This window comes from Lodderomyces elongisporus, chromosome 6 (assembly GCF_030384665.1).
Source record: "Lodderomyces elongisporus chromosome 6, complete sequence".
Lineage (NCBI taxonomy): Eukaryota > Fungi > Ascomycota > Pichiomycetes > Serinales > Debaryomycetaceae > Lodderomyces > Lodderomyces elongisporus.
The window spans coordinates 825,262-844,526 of NC_083678.1; the positions used below are offsets into that span (position 1 = coordinate 825,262).

Genomic DNA, 19,265 nt, shown 5'->3' on the forward strand with positions numbered 1-19,265 from the left:
TTTAGACGAAACAAGGTAAAATCTGTCTACAGAAAAAAATAGTTTTTTGGTTCGAGTTCTCTATCGTTATGGTCGCTTCTATACTTTTTCATCCTGATTAAAATAGGAATGGTGTGTTCAAAAAAAAAAAAAAAAAAATAATAATAAAAAAAAATGATCGCGTCCTTTCTTTCCATGGTAGCTCTCCCCCAAAAAACCTCTGACGTAACCGAATTTTTTTTTGTTTTTTAATCTCTAATAGTTTTGTCTCCGCAACTACCTGTCTCCCAAGTCCAATCCTCATTCGCGTTGCCGTTTCAATTCCCCCCCTACCCCCTGCTTTCCCCTCCCACCACCATTTCCAAGATCTGGAAAAATGAGTATGCAAACCTGTTGAGCTTAAAAGAACATCATTCGGGTCAACCTCACGCTCATTCAGCACGGTCTCTCTACCAGTTTAAATTCCTCAGATAATTTTTGTTTTGTTAATCTTTTTTTTTTTTTTTTTTCTTTTTCAAAAATTTTCATTTGACTGGATTTATCTGCTTCACTTGCTCGCTCCTAGTCCTCAACAATGAGTTCAAAGATTTGGAATTCAGTAAAACGAAATATATACCTGCGCTATGGCGAGTCAGGGAAACTTCTTCTTGTGCTTTTAGCCACTTGGTTTGTTGTGTTCTACTTCAATGAAACCATAGTGCCTCATAGGGCAGCACTGCAATGTGAATGGCCGCGACTCAGCGTACAGCACGATTCGAGTAAATACAAAGATACAAACACAGGCATTAACGTTTTCCCCGAGCAGACCAATATACTTCTTATCGCTGACCCTCAATTGATTGACAACCATACTTATCCTGGTCGCAATGGTCCTTTACTAAAACTTTCACAGCATACCGTTGATCAATACATTAAGCGAAACTACCGGGCTCTCCTCAATAAGCTTGATCCAGAATATATCTTTTTCCTTGGCGATCTTTTGGACAATGGAAGGGGATCTACAGATGATTATTTTGCTCATGAAGTGGAAAGATTCCGTTCGGTTTTTCCACCTCGTCAACACATGTACACCAATTTACCTGGTAACCATGATATTGGATTTGGCGATTTGATCCGAATAGATGTAAGAGACAGATTTACAAGAACATTTGGACAACCTAATTACTCAATGAAGATTAATGGAGTAGACTTGATCATGTTGGACACCACCAGTCTTTCGTCCACAAAGGATATTATCAAGAACCCAACGCAGCATTATATTTCTCAATTACCAGAAAAGACGTCGCCGCGGATTTTATTAACCCATGTTCCCTTATTTAGAGATCCAAAGCTTTCGTGTGGTCCACATAGAGAAACTTCAAGGTTTGATGTCTTGGGACATGGTTATCAATACCAAAACTCGTTGACCTCACAAATCTCTAACCATTTGATGGAAACAGTCAAACCTGATCTTATATTTTCCGGTGACGATCATGATTACTGTGATATCGAACACGAAGAAGGTATAAGGGAAATCACAGTGAAATCCATATCGATGGCAATGGGCCGGAAATACCCAGCAGTGCAATTGTTGAGTTTTACGACTGATGCAGAAAAAAAATTGAATTACTATACAGATATTTGCTACTTGCAAACGCCCTATATCAATATCATCGTGTACCTCACACTTGCTGTGATTTCAGCCATAATAATATTCTGGATGAATATGAAAAAAACACTGTATTTGCAAAATGTCTTGCCTATTGCAGCATATAAAGAAAAGAAAATAGCTAATAAAGGTTTGATGAGAGAATGCGCCAAGGACTCTGCAATTGTTGGAATTGGAGCACTTCTCATATACGTATTATTCATAGTTAAGTAGATTAATGCGAGAGAGCAATAAAAAAAAAAAACCTTTCGGTTTAAATTGCATTTTTTTCAAGTCAATACCCATAAATAACTGTTCAAGACATGCCTATTTTTTTTTGGACCATGTCGAGGAAGAAATACAAAAAGTGGGGGGGGGGGGGGTAGTGAAGAAGAAAGCGAAAAAAAAAAACAAACAGCTTCGATTGCTCTAGTTTAATTGCAGAGATCAGTATCATGTACTGTTTGAGGAAGCAAAGGCCGACGAGGTATATGCCAATGCGAGATAAAATTTGTCAATCCGGAATTTGAAGTTCACGGATGTAGCCAGATAATTGATCCCCGGTAACTGAGCAAAACAGTTTCTGAATCCTTAAAGTCCCAATATTCGACACATATATCCATCTATATTGAGAAATTTAGCAAGAAACGGAAAGATAACAGGAAAATAGAGATCGAAGGAACTCCTTTTCGTGTTGAAAGATTATGTTCAAGATCACCACCAGCATTACTACTATCCCTATTATTATATCTTTGCCATTTCTCAATACTTTTGCATTGCTTCCCGACCCCCTCTATCCTTTAACTCTTTTCTCCTACGACAGTTTTATTCTTTGTTCTCCCCCTAAACAAGCTCTATGCATTATTTTTATTTTCTGTTGTTTATTTTCTGTTGTTTTTTTTCGTTTTTTTTTTTTTATTTTGTTTTGTTACAATGTTTTCAACCTATCCATATTGAATCCCAATTCACCTTTCCCAGCATCAACCTTCAGGTCAATCTCATCAACTTGCCTTAATAACTCCTTCAAAGTCAATGGAGTACACGGTATGTGATCACTAGCAATCAACCTAAATTGAATGTCATTCTCCCTCAATGCTCCAACGACACCACCTTGTTCTTCTCCAGGTACTGGATTTTCTCCCTCGCCTCTTCCTTCTTCTTTCTTTCTTAGCTTGTCCAGTTTGATACTTTCCTCTACACCATGATCCCCAGCACTAGCATGCACATCTTCAATAATTTCTGACTCATCTTCGTATAAATGACGAATGAACATCATTTGCAACTTCAAGGATCTGATCAATCCTTCTCGCTCATTTATTTTGGCAAGTTTAGCTTTTTGTACCTCAGGCAGGTCAGTTGAAACAGGCTCTGGTGGCGCAGATGCATCCAAATATAGTCCAGATAATTTAACCATTTTATCAAAAATCTCCTTGGCTGATTTGTTGGAGACAGGCGAGGTGGAAGGTACGGGGCGAAGATAATGCTTTATCGACCACGTTGGCGTATTGAGATATTTCGAAATTTCTTCGGAAGTGCGGAGCTCTTTGAGCAACGGTGTAGCTATTGTCCTAAAAGACCGCACTTGACAAATTGCATTTCTCATCATGCACTATGTCTCAAGAAAAGTTAATAGTTTTGATTTGTTGAATTATATGTATATGTATGTATGTATCTATCTATATATATATATATATATTTATTTATTGGTTTGGGGGTGAGGAGAGGAGGGAGGGAAAGACAAAAATAGATTGTTTAATTTTGCGGTCAAGATAGGAGCTTGCGCGGCTCTTCTTTCATTCATTGATTATTCTCATGGCTCTGAGAACCTATCTATACGGGAGCAGCTAAATCCAATTGAATCTAACCCACTTATCATCATTCACATTCCGTACATTTTGAAAATATACAAATCTGTAATTTTTATATAATATTTAAATTCTGTTGTGCCAGAGCTTAAATATATGCTACAGAACAATAAAGTAAATAGAAACGCAAACAGAAAAAGAACAACAAGCAATAGTCTCTTAGAAATTTAAATATATATATATACATATATATGTATTAAATAAATAGTGGTAAACGTAACTGTATGAGTATAGTGACACACTTTTAGCTTTGCCTGCAACGGTATATCTTCCCCCGAGTTATAATTTTCACTTTTTCAAGCCAATCTTTTTCCAGAAAGACGTCTTTTTCCCAACTTCTTTTTTCTGCTTCTTTCCCTTTTCGTTCGAGTCGCTGCTTCTAGAGCTACTGAGGCTTAATTTACTGTTATTTTTTCCCAATGACATAAATCCGGAGCCAGATTTGGAACCCAACCTGGAACTAGAGCCCGTCCCTGATGCGCCACTTCCATTTCTCCTATTTTCCCTTCTCAACTCTTTTCTTTTCTTGACTTCTTCGTCATCTTCAATGGATATAAGTGATTTGACTTTGTATACTCTATCATCTGAACTCAATCCCATTGATCCACCATGGTTTTGATTCAGAAATGAGCCCCCACCCCCATGGCTGCTGAAGGATCCACCTAATGAATTGTGTGTTACGCCAGCATACGACTTGGATCTAAAGATTTGATGAATTCGATCATCAATTTTCATCGAGCCATCTTCCGACTGAATGGCCCGGAGGTAGTATTGCGAGTCCTTGTATGACTGGTCGGAGATATAGGAAACCCATTCCAAGTACTTTGCAGGAGAGTTGAATGGTATTGAATCAATCTGAAACATTATGGTTGATGATACTTCATCAACATCGGCATCTCCATTATTAGTGCTGATGTTAGTGTTGTTCATACTTTTAGTGTCATTATTGACATCTGTATATTCTTTTGGTGTGAATGATTCGACAGACTCAATTGATGAACTCGACATTGAATGTGTATCATCAATATCATTGATATTATCACTCCCAAGACCACGATCACGATCACGATCACGATCACGATCACGGCAAGAACCATTATTATTACCATCAGTCTTTGATGCCCTAGCCCCTAAAGTCGTAGTTGGTGTTTCGAATGCAGGAGGATTCGCAAATGATTGATTGGGCGATATATTCTTATCGTCATTAAATGTGATTTTAGGTACCTGTGATGGAGGAGTGGGCAGCTTTTGCTTTGTAAAGAGGTTCTCGTTGAACCCTGTGAAACTGGAACTAGCTCCACCAACCAAAATCACTGGCACCGTTGAGTACTTGACAATATAAGATGACAACTTGATCATGTATTCGTCGTGAACTGATTTCTTTAATTTTAAAGGGTACTTGAAGTTGAGGTTCGAAGATTTGTTACCAACAACAATGATATTTGGTTGGTATTGCTTGTATATGTGGTGGAGCATGAATTTATATCCGCTGCCGGCAGCAGTATTACTACTACTAGTAGTATTAGTACTAGTACTATTTGGGTTCAAGTCGTCGTCAATAACAAACTCAACTGTTAGCTTTACGCGTAGGTTGAGTCTAGCCAAGTAAATCTGATAATATTCAATCAAGTTTAAACATTTCTCTTTCAAGTACTCATCCATGGTTTTTTTTCTCCATCTAGAATTGTACCCTTTGACAAATTTCCTAGATATGAGGCAAGTGACTACTAAATAGTCCCCATCCACTAAAAAAATGTCAGCAGTTGGAAGTTGTGGCGTTATTTCATTTGCTTCTTCAGTAATTCCTAATAACCAATCGGTGGAGTGCCAAGTGTGTTTTCTTCCTGAAATCACCGTGATTATGGTTCTTCCATACTCCGTGTGGTCGAATTCCCGGTGTTGGGTTGTTAATGCAATTGATTTATAATTGTTTTCATTTGAAGTGGGGTAGCATTGTGCTAGTTGGTGTTGTTTATTACTTAGAGCTGCGGCAACTTGTGAAGTCGAGGAGGAGGAGGAGGAGCGTCTCTCGCTTCTATAGTAAGTCTTTTGGCTATCGAATTTGAATGCATCAAAGTTGGCAGTTCTTGGCCTTGTTGTCAGAAACTGTGGATCCAAGGCCATCAACTCTTCGTCTGTCATTTCGGCGTATGATTTTCTTCGAGGTTTATTCCCTCCTGGTGGCAGAAGCGAATTGGCGTGCGAATTGGAATGTAAATGCAGAGATGGCAGCAAGTTATTGTTATCGTAATCGTTGTCGTGCTCTTCTTGCTCTTCTGTTTCTGTTTCTTGTTCTTTTTCTTTTTCTTTTTCGTCTTCATCAGCTACTGCTTGTTCGTCATCGGCATCTTCGTCTACATTATCATCATTGTGGTAGTTTATTGTTGCACCTTCAATGTTACCAAAGTATCTTGCATTATGGTCAATCTGCTGTTGTGATACTTTATTCTTCAAGATTGATTTTTCGGGTGGTTTGGGTAGTTTCAATCGTTTTTTGCAATGATGTTGATGCTGCTGTTGTGTTTGGAAAGGCGATGCTTGGCTATTGAATAGGAACTCTGGTTTTTTACTATACTGCAGTTGATTATTGTGGGTGTTTGATAGTAGTGAATTGATGCTTGTTTGCGGTTGTGAGGTGGTTGTATAGTTTGAGTTGGGTGAGTCTATTTGGTTGTAGATTGGTTGGTTTGGGGATACGTTTGAGTCATCTTCAGGGTTTAAGTTATTGAAGGATACTCTTCTTGTGAAAATAGACGCCAATGAGCGAGGTGTTACTACTGGTGCTGTTTGGGAGCTAAAGTTGGGCTCTACATTGTTGGTGTTGGTGTTCGTGGCGGTGGACTTGGCTGAGTTTAGCAATATGGAGATGTTTTGTGCGTTTGCAGGAATTGGCGTTCTCGGTTGAGATAGGTCATCACTGTGTGCCTCGTTGTCATGGTGACTATTTATGTGACTGTTGTTGTTGTTGTTGTTGTAGTTGTTGTTGTTGTTGTTGTGGTTGGCAATAGGTTGAGATTCTTGTTGTTGTGGTTGAGTTGAAGGTGATGAGGATAATAGTGTAGTCATAAATTGTAGGTATAGTGGCTTAGGCTTAGCTGTATTTCAGTATGGTAAAAGGGTGTGAGTGTGAGTGTGAGTGTGAGTGTGAATGCGAGAGGAAAAAGGAAATGCTTGGATATTTGAACAACTGTAGAATAGTAGTCAGGTTCTTCTTAAACTGTTTTTAGAGAAAGAAAAGATAAAAAATAAAAGATAAAAAATAAAAGGCAATGAAAGAAGGAAAAAGATGAAAATATATTGTGCTAAAGGGCTGTGTCGTGTAATAATGAAAGTGTGTTTGTTGAAGTTAGTCAAAGTGTTGGTTATATAGTTATGGTTGTTGTTTGTCAAAAGGAATGAAAGGGTTAAATAGTGTGGGTGGTATCGATTGACTATAGCGTGATAGAATATGTATCTCGTCTAATGGAGTATACAATTTGCTTGTCTGTGTGATACTTTTTATTTTTTTATTCTCCGTGGTTGTTGTTGTTAGTTTTTAATTTTTTCTTGATTTGCTGTTGTTGTTGTTGTTGTTGATGAATGTTGCTTTGCCGATAACTGTATATATATATATATATATTTATACAGTTTTGTATTTGTTTATTTGTACCTCCAACTGGATGCTAACTGGAATCAACAGTAGCAGTATCAATAATTGGCTTGGTGGTGGTTCTAGTGACTAAGGAGAGCAAAGGTGTGGGAGGTGTATGTGCGGTTCTAGAATAGATTTGGAGAGATTGGATTTTGTGGGGGGAAAAAAAAAGTTGGAAATAGAGAAACTATGAAACGGCAAGGAAAGGAAATCTCTAGCAATTTATATATATAGGTGTATACATATATACATATATATATATGTATATACATATGTATATACAAGTATGTGTATATATATGTGTGTGTAAATCTTTGGAACTTAGATTTGTGCTGTGTTATACTGAATGGAGGGAGGAGGGGGGGATTATACTTACATTGTATGAAGCAATATTAGGTTACGGTAGCTGGTGGTTATAAACTAACAGTTATAGTAGCTTTGTAGTTTGCACGAGACTAATGAACTGTAACCACGTGTCTATTTATTCACCCCGTACCATTCGCTCGATTTGTTACGAACTTTTATTCCGTTATTCTTCATAGTTTTTTGTGAATACGGCTTCAAAACACACAAAGCACCAGACGAGAGTCAAAGAAATAGCTTGGCCAACTCTTCAACCTAATTTCGAAACTTAACCACCTTACCATTTCCGTCTCTAACAATAAAGAGCAATTAATGACAATAGCAGCAGCAGCAGCAGTAGCAGAAAAAAAATTGAGAAGGACAGAGAGAGAGAGAGAGAGAGAGAGAGAGAGAGAGAGAGAGAGAGAGAGGGAAGCAGTGAGAGTGCACAATGTACTACAAGATCTTTGTAACTTAGACGATTCTCATTAGACCTATACCTTTCTTTCTCTTTCTTTTTCCGGTCAGATAAGTCCTATTGTTCAATTGTCCTATTGTCCTATTGTCCTATTGTTCAATTCAAAGTTTCCATTCAATCTTGTTTTAAATGAATAAAAAAGAAAAATAAAGAAAAATAAGGAAAATAAGGGAAATAAGGGAAGAGGAAAGGAAATAGTGACTTACTGCAGATCTCCATAACCAATTGTGGAAACAACCTCCATTCCCTCTTTTCTCCACACACACACACACACACATACATTTCCTTCGTCTATAGTTTGTCTTACTGGGTATAGTATAGCATATCCCAAACCACCATTTTCTCTATACTTGTCCGCCTCTTTTGATGCTTTGGGCTGGATTCCTTTTTTCTTTTTTATTTTTTATTTTTTATTTTTTTGTAACTTCTCTGCACTAAAAAGTTTTATATATATTTTCTTTTTTAATAATTTTTATTTTCTATTTTTTATTTTTTTATCTTTAATTTATTATTTATTTCTTTCGCCTTCACAGTCTGCCATTCTCCCCTCTCGTCTCCTCTTTTTTTTTTTCTCTCTTTTACTGATGGAATAGCACATGCGGCTGATACGGAATTAAGATAGTTCTTTTTCTTCCATTTTTTTTTTTTTCAATAGCCGTTCAGCTAATTGGAATACGAAAATGAGAAGAGCTAGAAGAAGAAACAGAGGAAAGTGAGTTTATACGTGAATTTATATGTGAGTCAATGAGTAAAATGAGTAAAATGAGTGAGTGAGTGAGTGAGTGAGTGAGTGAGTGAGTGAGTGAGTGTGAGGTGCACATATTCCTCGGTAAAACTATTTTCCACCCACCCACACACCCACCTTCCTTTCTTCCTTCCCTCCTTCCCTCTCCTAGTCAAACACATACAACTTTTCTAATTGGTAAACATGTATAGCACTGTAAAAAGTTAATTAACAGTATCCAATCAAAGGGAAAATCGAGAGAGAACAGCACAACTACATACATATATGTATGTATATATCTCCAACTTAAGCTTTACAACAACAGTTTCAATTCTTTAATTTTTTTTTTCTTTTTTTCAAAAAAACAAATAAATTAAATGAATAAATAAAAAAAAAAGGACAATTTGACTAATTAATAACAGCATATACATAGTCTTGTAAAATATTTATGAAGATAACTTACCATCACCATAGTGTCTCTCTCTATTAGTGATTGAAAACCAGCTACTACTTCCTCATTACCAATTACCAATGATAAAAACAGCATCAGATCACGTGATCTCAATATATATATATATATATACATTTTCTTTTTTTGCATAAAGCAATACACAATTTCTTTTCACAAAAGATGTAGTAAATTTTTGTATATAAATTGTGCATTACCTAAGCTATTACATAATTTAAACACTACATCGCCCTTCTTTTCCTCTCGCCCTCTCGCCTCTCCTCCACCCCCCCCCCCCCCCCCCCCCAAAAAAAAAAATTACAGTTACCCGCCCCAAATGAGCATCAAGTTTTAATCGACGATGCAATTTCATGTATGTGAGAGTTTCATAATTTCAGTTGTGTCACACATATATATCTACTAGCAGATGCTGTCACGTCAAACAAACACTTATTTTCTAAACAGTATCCAAATAAAAAACGAAAATAGAGGAGTAGTAGCTTGTATTATTTCGTATGTAACTAGAGTTCTTTCTCAGCAAATGAAAGAGAAACAGAAACAGAAACAGAAACAGGAAAGAAATTCTATATTGTCGTCTATTTCTTATATCTTATTTTTAGTTTTTTTCCTTTTTTTTTGTTCCTTTTTTTTTTCTTTCACTTCTTTGGTACAATTTTTCTTACTTGATGAAGTTTGCTAGACTGAGTGCTTGTCTAGCACACGATTACCATCTCACACACTATTACTCGCTGTAAATATTTACCCTGCCCTCTCCCTTTAACTCTCTGTGTAACAAACTTGAGAAGAAAATTTAAAGTGATATCGAGTTTCATAGTTGCTATTTACCTCGGCAACATAGCTCATTCTACATAACCCAATTACTATTACCAAATACAAACATTACAAAGACACACTAGAAAGAAAAATAATAATAATAATAATAATAATAATAATAGTGTCAACAGACGCGGCTGGCTACGTCATTACTAAACTTCAACCTTAGAAAATTTGAAATGGAAGATAAAAATTGTTAATTCCCGATAAAATTTATAGTCTCCAATTCACACAATCGCCTCACCACCAACTACTTTTTTTCTTTCTTCTTCTTCTTCTTCTTCTCTTTTAACCTAAATTCAAAACTGCAATTGTAACTGAAACTGTAATTGAAACAGATACTCAAACTTCACTTGCTATTTCACTCTTTTTTTTTTTTTATTTTCTTCCTTTCATTTCTTATCTTTGCTTACATTTTGTTGAAAAAAAAAAATTGGAAAAGAAAAGGAGAAAAGCTAAATACCAAAATTTATAAACAAATAGGTCGATACTTACTAACACTTACTGAATATCCAAAGAAGCAATGCCATCTGCTACTACCGAAGACAATAGACAAACCCAACACGACTCATGGTTCGACCCATTACCATTGGATGAATACCTCGAGATTAACAAGCTATCTCGAAAAACTGTTCCCAAAGAAAGACCGGTCGACAGCACCGATAAACTAGGAGAATTGGATATCAGATGCGGTCCGATATTGAGACTCGCAGGAACTTTGGAAAATGGAAGCAAAAACTATAGAGGTTCAATCATGTTGGTCTTGAAGGATTTGCCAGAAACACACACACCACAAATTACCTATAAAATTGGTCCAGCAGCAGCAGCAGCAGCAGCAGAAGAAGAAGCAGCAGAAGAAGAAGCAGCAGAAGAACAAAATGGCTCGGCAACTAGAGGACCAGTTTCTGCCACAAAGTTTTCCACTGGTGAGTTCCCAGCCACCAAATACTACGAAGAAGACGGCTTTTCCTTCTATAGATTCAACGTTGAGTTGGAACTAGTTGAATATGAACAAAAAGTCGAGTACTACATTGACAATTTCTTCAAAAAATCATTCCAATTCTATATTCCCAGCTACGAAGAGAGTATGAATGTCATCTCATACTCCTGTAATGGGTTTTCCTTGGCTTGCGATTGCGACGAGTACAAGTCCTCACTTTGGCTTGATGTATTGAACAAGCATGCAAAGCAACATTACCATGTCATGCTCGGAGGCGGAGACCAAATCTATTGTGACGCCATCAAATTGCACTCGCAAAAATTGACTGAATGGCTAGAGACTAGCAACCCAGTAAAGAAACGGTCTGCTCCAGCAGACTCAGAAACCATCAAGGAGTTTAGCAAGTTTTACTTGAAACACTATATGGACTGGTTTGGTAAAGGGTTCTGGACCGGTAAAAACTCTCGCGTCTTGGAGGCATTGTTCCCCTTGGCAATGTCACAAATACCGCTGGTCAATATCTACGATGACCACGATATAATCGATGGGTTTGGTTCGTACCACGACTCAACAATGGCAGCACCCATTTTCTCCAAGGTTGGAAACATCGCCTATAGATATTACATGTTGTTCCAACATCAAATGAACCCCGACGAAGAGTTACACTCGAAAGATCCATCATGGGTATTGAGCAAGAGAGATGGACCTTTTATAAAGCAAAAGAATCACTCGGTATACATGAGATTGGGTAAAGAAATTAGTCTTTTGGGAGTTGACTGCAGAACACAAAGAAAACTTAAACAAATCAATGAACCAGAAACCTACAAGATCATCTTTGACAGATTGAAAAAAGAGTTGAGCGATGAAACAAATAAGGGAGAAACAAAACATTTGTTAGTGATGTTGGGTGTGCCCATCCTATACCCCCGTTTGGTCTGGCTAGAGACTTTAATGAGCTCCCCCGTGTTTGCTCCATTGAGAAAGTTGGCACAAAAGGGTGTTATAAACAAGGGTCTTGTCAATGAGTTTGATGGCGAGATTGAAGTCTTGGACGACTTGAATGACCATTGGTGTACAAAGAACCACAAGAGGGAACGTAACAAGCTCTTGAAGGATCTCACAGAGTTTGGGGCCAAGAGAGGTGTAAGAATTACAATCTTATCCGGGGATGTTCATCTCGGGTGTATTGGAAGATTAAAGTCTAAATACCACCACCATCCTCATGCGCACTTGTTGGGTGATCCTCAAGAAATTCAACGTTTTAATGAGAAGCTTATAAAATACCCTGAACACGACCCACGCTTGATCTTCAATGTTGTTTCGTCTGCCATAGTCAATGCACCACCACCAGATGCAATGGCAACTTTACTTAACAAGAGAAGCAAAATCCATCATTTCAATAGGGATACAGATGAAGACGTTTTGAGAATATTTGTGAAGGACACCGATGGGAAACCACGTGACAACAAGCAGTTTTTGAACAAGAGAAACTGGTCGGACTTGATATTGGCCAAGCAATCGGTCTTGTACAAATCAAGAGCCAAACTCGAGGGAGACGAAGTTGATAATGCCGACGAGATCGAGGCAGTCTATAGAAAATTCCCACAACCGGTGTTTGACGGTCATGAAAGCGAAGATTTGCTTAAAGACCAGAAACCAAATGACAGAGAGATTGAGTACCCGCTATTTGCAAGTTCGTTGGTCACCACCTTGAGAGTGGAACAAGATAAGAGTGATGTCAAGAGTAAAAGTGTGGGATATGAGGTGTTTATACCAAGGTTAATTGGACACTATGAGTTGGACAATGCTCCAATCAAGCACGTTGATGTTTAATGGAATAAGAATGAAAAGAGTAGATCTTGTACTCCAAGTACAAGTTTATTCCTCCTTTGTCTATATTCTATATTCTTCTTTTTTCTTTTATATCTTGAAAATAGAAAAAAATTGAAAAGAAAGAAAAAAGAAAAAAGAAAAAAACAAGAAAGCAAAGGAGAAGGTGAAGAGCAGAGAAGAAAAGAAAAGAAAAGTAGTTTGCAAATAGATGTATAATATAATTGTTGAAGTAACTCTTTTACTGGTTTATAAATTACTTATCTATCCCTCACTTACTCCTCGAAGTTATGGGACTCAAAGTTGGTTCGGACAAAATATAGTTCGAAAAAAATAATAATAATAAAAATAAAAAAACGAAAGATAGAGAAAGAGAGAGAGAGAACATGAGCGTGTATGTATGTATGTGTATGTGTGTGTGTGTGTGTGTTTGCGAGTGTTTTGGTAATGGAGAAGAGCGAGTGAAAGAAAGCAAAAAAAAAATAAAAAAGACAAAATACAAGAGAGAGAAAAAATGAATATTTTGCTATCGGCTTCAAACAACCTAGTGCGAGAGCGAGGAATTTTCCTTATCAGTAACTCGTAAGTAAACACTTTCAAATTAAAATTGAAAATTGATTCTGATAAAAAGTTTAAAGAGGAAACACGCCATCTTCTTCGCGTAGACAAAAGACTTATATAAACATTGGGGAATGACCGAGCCTTTGCAGAAAAAACAGAAGCAGAAGCAGAAGCAGCAGCAGAATTCTTCCTCACCTTCAATATTGGCTTCAACCAGTGGAGCGGGCTCATCTAAGATCCATAGGGCAATTTCAGCATGTAAAAGGTGTCGATCCAAGAAGATCAAGTGTGAAGGGTTTCCCCAGTGCGATAAATGCAAGGCACATAATGTCGAATGTGTTGGCTTTGATATAGCTACAGGAAGAGACGTACCACGGAGCTATATTGTCCATTTGGAAAGTCGAATCAAAGAATTGGAGGTTGAATTGAAAAAACAGAACGTAACAACAACAACAACAACAACAACAACAACTACTACTACTCCCACTGAGAGTGGAATCTGTTATATGAGCAACGGTCATAGTAACTTTAGTGGTGATGGCAATGGAAATGTTGAAATAGTGAGCAACACTCTAAAACCAATCATTGCACCAACCTTAAATAGAACAGCAACTGCATCGTCAACAACAGCACCAGCAACACACGGTGCAGGCGATAGCATGTCTAAAAAGCACGGCGATGAGAATATAACGTTTCTGAAGTTGATTTCAACTGCTTTTAAGGTACAACGACGCAACGAGGAAAAAGCAGCATATACAGAAGACTCGGGCGTCAGTAGGAGCGTATCAGTTGAAGCCACAGCAGCAGCAGCACCAATTCAAGTAGATCAAGAAGGACAAGAGGAGGAGGCGGCCGTATTACCTCCCAAAAGCACTGCTTTGCATTTTTGTCAAATATTCTTTCATCAATGCAATCCACAATTTCCCATATTCCACAGGGAAGAGTTTATAAGAAATATATTTATACCCATATACGGACCAGTGGCTAAGAAACAATTCAATTTTGCCAGTAATAATGGTGCCATCAATGAGGAATTTTGGAGAGATGAAATTGAAAGTGAGGGATCACTTGATTATTGGTTTAATGAGTACAAGCAACAAATTCAGCAATTGCTCTCACAGAGCAAAGATCCAAACCCTAATGTCAAGAAAATTTCAAGTACAATTAAACCACCAAGGCGGTTCTACAAGCCGTTGTACTTTTTAAATTTGGTGTTTGCCATTGCATCTTCTGTACACCATTTAAGGTATCCACCACATATCTCTGAGTCTTTCAGATTGGCAGCAATGCGGTACTATGACGATGTAAAGAATAATAATCTAGATCAACTAAATGTCTTGCAAGGAATCCTTCTTTACGCGTACTATGCAATAATGCGACCAACCAACCCTGGGATTTGGTATATCATGGGCGATGCATTACGTCTCTGTGTTGATTTGGACCTTCAGAACGAGCTTAAGACCAAGTCGAAGCAAAATTTCAATATCGATCAATATACTCGTGACAAACGCAGACGACTATTCTGGTGTACATATACCATTGATCGTCAGATTTGTTTTTACTTGGATAGACCGTTTGGTATACCTGATGAGAGCATCAACACTCCACTTCCCACAGTCTTGGATGATCTGGAGCTAGTACCCAAAGACTACTCTACTGCTTATGGTGACAGATCTCAAGATCGTTATGGTTCGAACAACAATAACAACAACAACAACACCACCACCAACACCACCAACACTAATAGTACCGACACTGAGGTGATTAGTTACAAGACAGTTTCAAATGCATTCATCACCATCAGAAAAATTCAAAGTGAAGTGACTAAGATATTGTACACGGGCAGTGAGATCCCTCGAAAGTACAAAGATTTGAACGAATGGAAGGACGACATTCTGTACAGATTGAGAGTGTGGTATATGAATGTGCCCTCTCATCGAGAGATGAATTGTGATTTCAACCCAATTTTTTTCAGATTGAACTATCACCACACCTTGCTTTATATTCATGGTTTGGGTCCAAGACATTTCAATTTGTCACTACAGGATTTCGAACAAGTTGCAACCTCGGCAAAAGAGATTATTGACATATACGTCCAATTGCTCATTACAAAAAGTGTAAACTATACTTGGGCCGGTGTCCATAATTTGTTTATGGCGGGAACTTCTTACCTTTACACTTTATACAATAGCGAAGAAATCAGAAAGCTAAACCCATTCAGTTCAGTGCAGTATTATACTTCTAACTGCTTACAGGTCTTGCTGTCGCTCATGGACAAATGCGAGGCTGCAAGCTACTGTTGCGAAATTTTCCGTAATTTGACTATGGTTATCATCAAGATGAAGTATCAAGAGGATGCTAATAATAACACTAACGCTACTGATATCAATAATGGTACTGGTATTGCCGATGGTACTACTGGTACTATTACAACCAATAACCACTCTAATGGCCCAAATGATGAAATGCCAGTAAATCGTGAGGTTCTCTATAAGATCAATAATGGCAATGTTCATTCCAACTTGTTTTCGCTAGTCACAGAGCTTGATGCGCTTAACCCACTAAACTCACCTGAATTTACCTCCGGAGGTCAAATCGTTGAAGGTAAAAACTCTTTTGGAGCGGAGAAAACGCAATCGTTTCACCCAAACTCTCATTCTCATATACCAACTGCGTTGGATACCCTTTCAACAGTCGCAGTATCGCCGTTCCCAAATATCGATAGACTAGATTGGAATAAGGATGATTTGGAATTCTTCTTCAAAGAGCTTGACCATACTCAAACAGCACATACGAGTCTGGAAAAATCTAGTCCTGGTAATAACCGGGAAGCCAAGATGACATTTGAGTTGATGCACAATATGCCGAACGAGAAGATCTGGGATGAATTCTTTACAATGAGGTAAAAAATAATTCACCATCGTATATAACAAATTGTGTATTCTTTTTGGATCTAGTTGTCTTCATTGATTTATATGCACGTATACACACAAATATTTACATATGTATATACATCTAAAGGATAACTAATGAGTGGCTCTGTCATTATTTAGAAAAGTTCTCTACATATTCTCCATCTTTGGGTTGTAATTTGTGTGCTTAAAATAGGGTTTAAGGTGTGTTTCTGAGTTTCGCACCATAGATATTTCAACACCTTCAAGTGGGCCTGCATATAGTAGACTAATTTTAACAGAATAATGTCATCAAAAGTTCGCGCACAAAAGCGTTCTCACAACATCAACATCGATAACATTAGAAACAGGAATTATAGAATTAAGAAGCTTACTAGAATTGACAGGATTAACAAGGAGACTAAGATTTAATAAAAGCTCCCTTGACATCTCATAGACAAAAAAGAATATAAACACACACAGAACTATTCTCTGTTGAATAGACATTGTTGCTATTTAAATCATCAAATTCACTCAAAAGAGCTTAAAATTGATTGGGTAAATATTTATTAAGGTTTGGGAAACAATCTTACTAAAGGTGGGAGAAGCTTAGGAAAATAAATTTCAAGGAGGACCACCCTACTAGATTTTGAATGCAGAAAAGATATAAGATAGAGATAATAACTACGATAGATACATGAACATCAATCTTGATTCTGCGAAAGACGTTCTTTGTAAGAACATCTTGATATATGGGTATTGTAAGTTCCAGGACAAAGGTTGTGCATTTAGTCACAACAAGCAACTTACTACTCCACAACAACAACAACAACAAAAAGAAGAGGAAGAAGAGAGTATACGGCAAGGGGGAACAGCAGTAGGGGTACCGGGCTCTCAAAGAAACAAAGGAGCAGGAGCAGGAGCAGGAACAGGAGCCAAAGCAATCCAATCTAATGGAATGGTAAACTCACAGGAAACACAATCAAAGAGGAGATTTGATGCAAACTCTCCATTATTTCAGCCAGCAGTCAATAATGCCAAAGGTACAGCCGTTACCAATTTAGCAAGTAAATTCTCGAATTTATCACCCAGGATTAGAGATGCTCCTGTATTTAAACCAGAAAATGAGAGTCCAATCTCTCAGGAGCTGAACTCGAAGCTGGCGACATCGGGCTTAGGAAGTATATACTCGTCCAAGAAATTTAATGCTAGCACTCCATCATTTACCCCAACTGGGTTTGATTTTTCAGTAGCAGCTCAGGTTGGTAATAACCCTGGTTCAACAGCGCCGGCAAATTTACAACTGCAACAACAACACCAACACCAACACCAACAACAGCCCCAACAGCCCCAGCAGCCCCAACAGCCCCAGCAGCACCAGCAACAACAGCAACTAGGTCTCCAAAATTTAAACCAAACACAACTGGGGAGAAATTTGAATGTTTTGTTGCAACCCCAAATATCACAGCCCTTTATACCCGCAAATGCGATACCGCCGTCATCAGCCGCAGGACAATTGCAACTGCATATGCAAGTACAACAACCTCAAGCACAGACTCAACCACCTTCTCATTTGACACCGTCAAGTATCATGAGTTCAGCTCCGATGTCTGCAGGCTTCTATACCTCTGCTCTGCCTATTCCACAAGGCGGGGGTATGCGAAACCAGCCACCCTCGGCCTCGATGTACCCATTGCAATACCACTTGTATGCACCTGCACCTCCACCTCGACTAGCAGTACCTACAAAAGAATACGAAACTGATTCTCAGCAACTTTTTCTCCCTAATGAATTACGAGAGAGCTTGCACCGCAAAAACGAAGCAAGCCTTCAAACAATGCAACATCTGAGCTTACCAGATCACGTGAATTCATACCATTCTTTGGTGCCAATTGACAAGTCATATGATTCCTCGAGCAAGATATGGCCAGGAAAAAGCACGGTGCTATTCAAATGCAATTCTAACTTTGATGGCAACCTATATGCATTGAGGAAAATTGAGCCATGTAATGAAATTGTTGATGAAACCCCATTCAGGAACATCCGTAAATGGAAATCGTTGCATAATAATGCAAATATAGTGGCTTTGCGAGATGCTTTCACAACAATGGCATTTAGCAATACTTTTTCGAGCCCCAACTCAAGTGCTGGTAATGAAGTTGTGGGTGCCAATGGTGCATCACTTTGCTTTGTTTATGATTACTACCCCAATCTGACAACCTTACTTGAGCGCCATAAAAAGGGAATACGTGTTGTTCCTATTACTGAGGATTTATTATGGTCCTATCTTACTCAGCTAGTAAATGCCGTTGCAGCCATACATGCTAAAAAGTTAGCATTGCGCTCAACTATAGATTTGAGTAAAATCATAAACACAACCGAGGATCGTATAAAACTCAGTGGGTGTGGTATAAGCGAGGTTTTAAGTTTCAGTGCGTCAAACGCAAATGCGTCTAGTGGAGAGGAGGATGAGGAGAGAGAGTTTGCAAGACTCAGGGCACTGGACATTGTTGATCTCGGAAAGGTACTTTTGGAGTTGAGTGCATTGCTTTTGCCTATGAATTTGCGAGCAAGCTTGACCAGTACACTTTTGAAAAACTTGGCCAATTCTACAAAACTAAGCCAAAACTTTCTAGATGTTTTACAAGTTTTGACTGATCCATCCTTGTTGCAGGAACCGTATAGCTTTGATATGGATCAGTTCATACTGCAATACATATCTAGCCACTTTATGACTTTGATGAATAAGTTGCAAAACTCTCATGACTGGGTTGAGCTGCAATTGTCAACCGAATTGGAGAATGCAAGGCTTTTTAGACTCATGACAAAGATCAATTTTATTATCAGCGAAATGCCCACCTATGATTTAAATAGCCAGAACCGGTTAAAAATTATCAAGGTTTTTCAGGAAAACTTGTTCAATTCGGTAGGACCAAACGGAAAGAAAGTGGTTAACATGGATAGAGTTTTGGTGAACTTGAACAAACTAGATTGTGGAATTGACGAAAAGACACTCTTGATTAGTGACAAAGAGTGCATGATTATAACATTCAAAGAGATTAAAGAGTTGATCGACACTCAATTTAGACTCTTGCGAGGTTGATTATACATAACG

At 38.0% G+C, this 19,265-nt stretch overlaps 6 protein-coding genes across 6 annotated transcripts; 4 read left to right on the forward strand and 2 right to left on the reverse strand. All coding sequences in view use genetic code 12, as the record gives it.

Annotated features, from left to right (window-relative positions):
- Positions 1-553: 553 nt before the first annotated feature.
- PVL30_004785 (uncharacterized protein) lies at positions 554-1,840 on the forward strand (the record flags this gene model as incomplete). Its single annotated transcript, XM_001524884.2, has 1 exon — positions 554-1,840. The coding sequence occupies one exon, from the start codon at positions 554-556 to the stop codon at positions 1,838-1,840; it is 1,287 nt and encodes a 428-aa protein (XP_001524934.2).
- Positions 1,841-2,534: 694 nt separating this feature from the next.
- PVL30_004786 (uncharacterized protein) lies at positions 2,535-3,482 on the reverse strand (the record flags this gene model as incomplete). The annotated part of the gene is made up of 2 exons (XM_001524885.2): positions 2,535-3,187; positions 3,476-3,482. The coding sequence occupies 2 exons, from the start codon at positions 3,480-3,482 to the stop codon at positions 2,535-2,537; spliced, it is 660 nt and encodes a 219-aa protein (XP_001524935.2).
- Positions 3,483-3,759: 277 nt separating this feature from the next.
- On the reverse strand, positions 3,760-6,537 carry PVL30_004787 (uncharacterized protein; the record flags this gene model as incomplete). Its single annotated transcript, XM_001524886.2, has 1 exon — positions 3,760-6,537. One exon carries the CDS (start codon positions 6,535-6,537, stop codon positions 3,760-3,762), a length of 2,778 nt encoding a protein of 925 aa, XP_001524936.2.
- A 3,914-nt stretch (positions 6,538-10,451) lies between these two features.
- Positions 10,452-12,701, forward strand: PVL30_004788 (uncharacterized protein; the record flags this gene model as incomplete). The annotated part of the gene is made up of 1 exon (XM_001524887.2): positions 10,452-12,701. One exon carries the CDS (start codon positions 10,452-10,454, stop codon positions 12,699-12,701), a length of 2,250 nt encoding a protein of 749 aa, XP_001524937.2.
- Positions 12,702-13,390: 689 nt separating this feature from the next.
- PPR1 (Fungal specific transcription factor) lies at positions 13,391-16,165 on the forward strand (the record flags this gene model as incomplete). Its single annotated transcript, XM_001524888.2, has 1 exon — positions 13,391-16,165. One exon carries the CDS (start codon positions 13,391-13,393, stop codon positions 16,163-16,165), a length of 2,775 nt encoding a protein of 924 aa, XP_001524938.2.
- Positions 16,166-16,847: 682 nt separating this feature from the next.
- Positions 16,848-19,253, forward strand: PAN3 (PAB-dependent poly(A)-specific ribonuclease subunit 3; the record flags this gene model as incomplete). Its single annotated transcript, XM_001524889.2, has 1 exon — positions 16,848-19,253. The coding sequence occupies one exon, from the start codon at positions 16,848-16,850 to the stop codon at positions 19,251-19,253; it is 2,406 nt and encodes an 801-aa protein (XP_001524939.2).
- Positions 19,254-19,265: the final 12 nt, after the last annotated feature.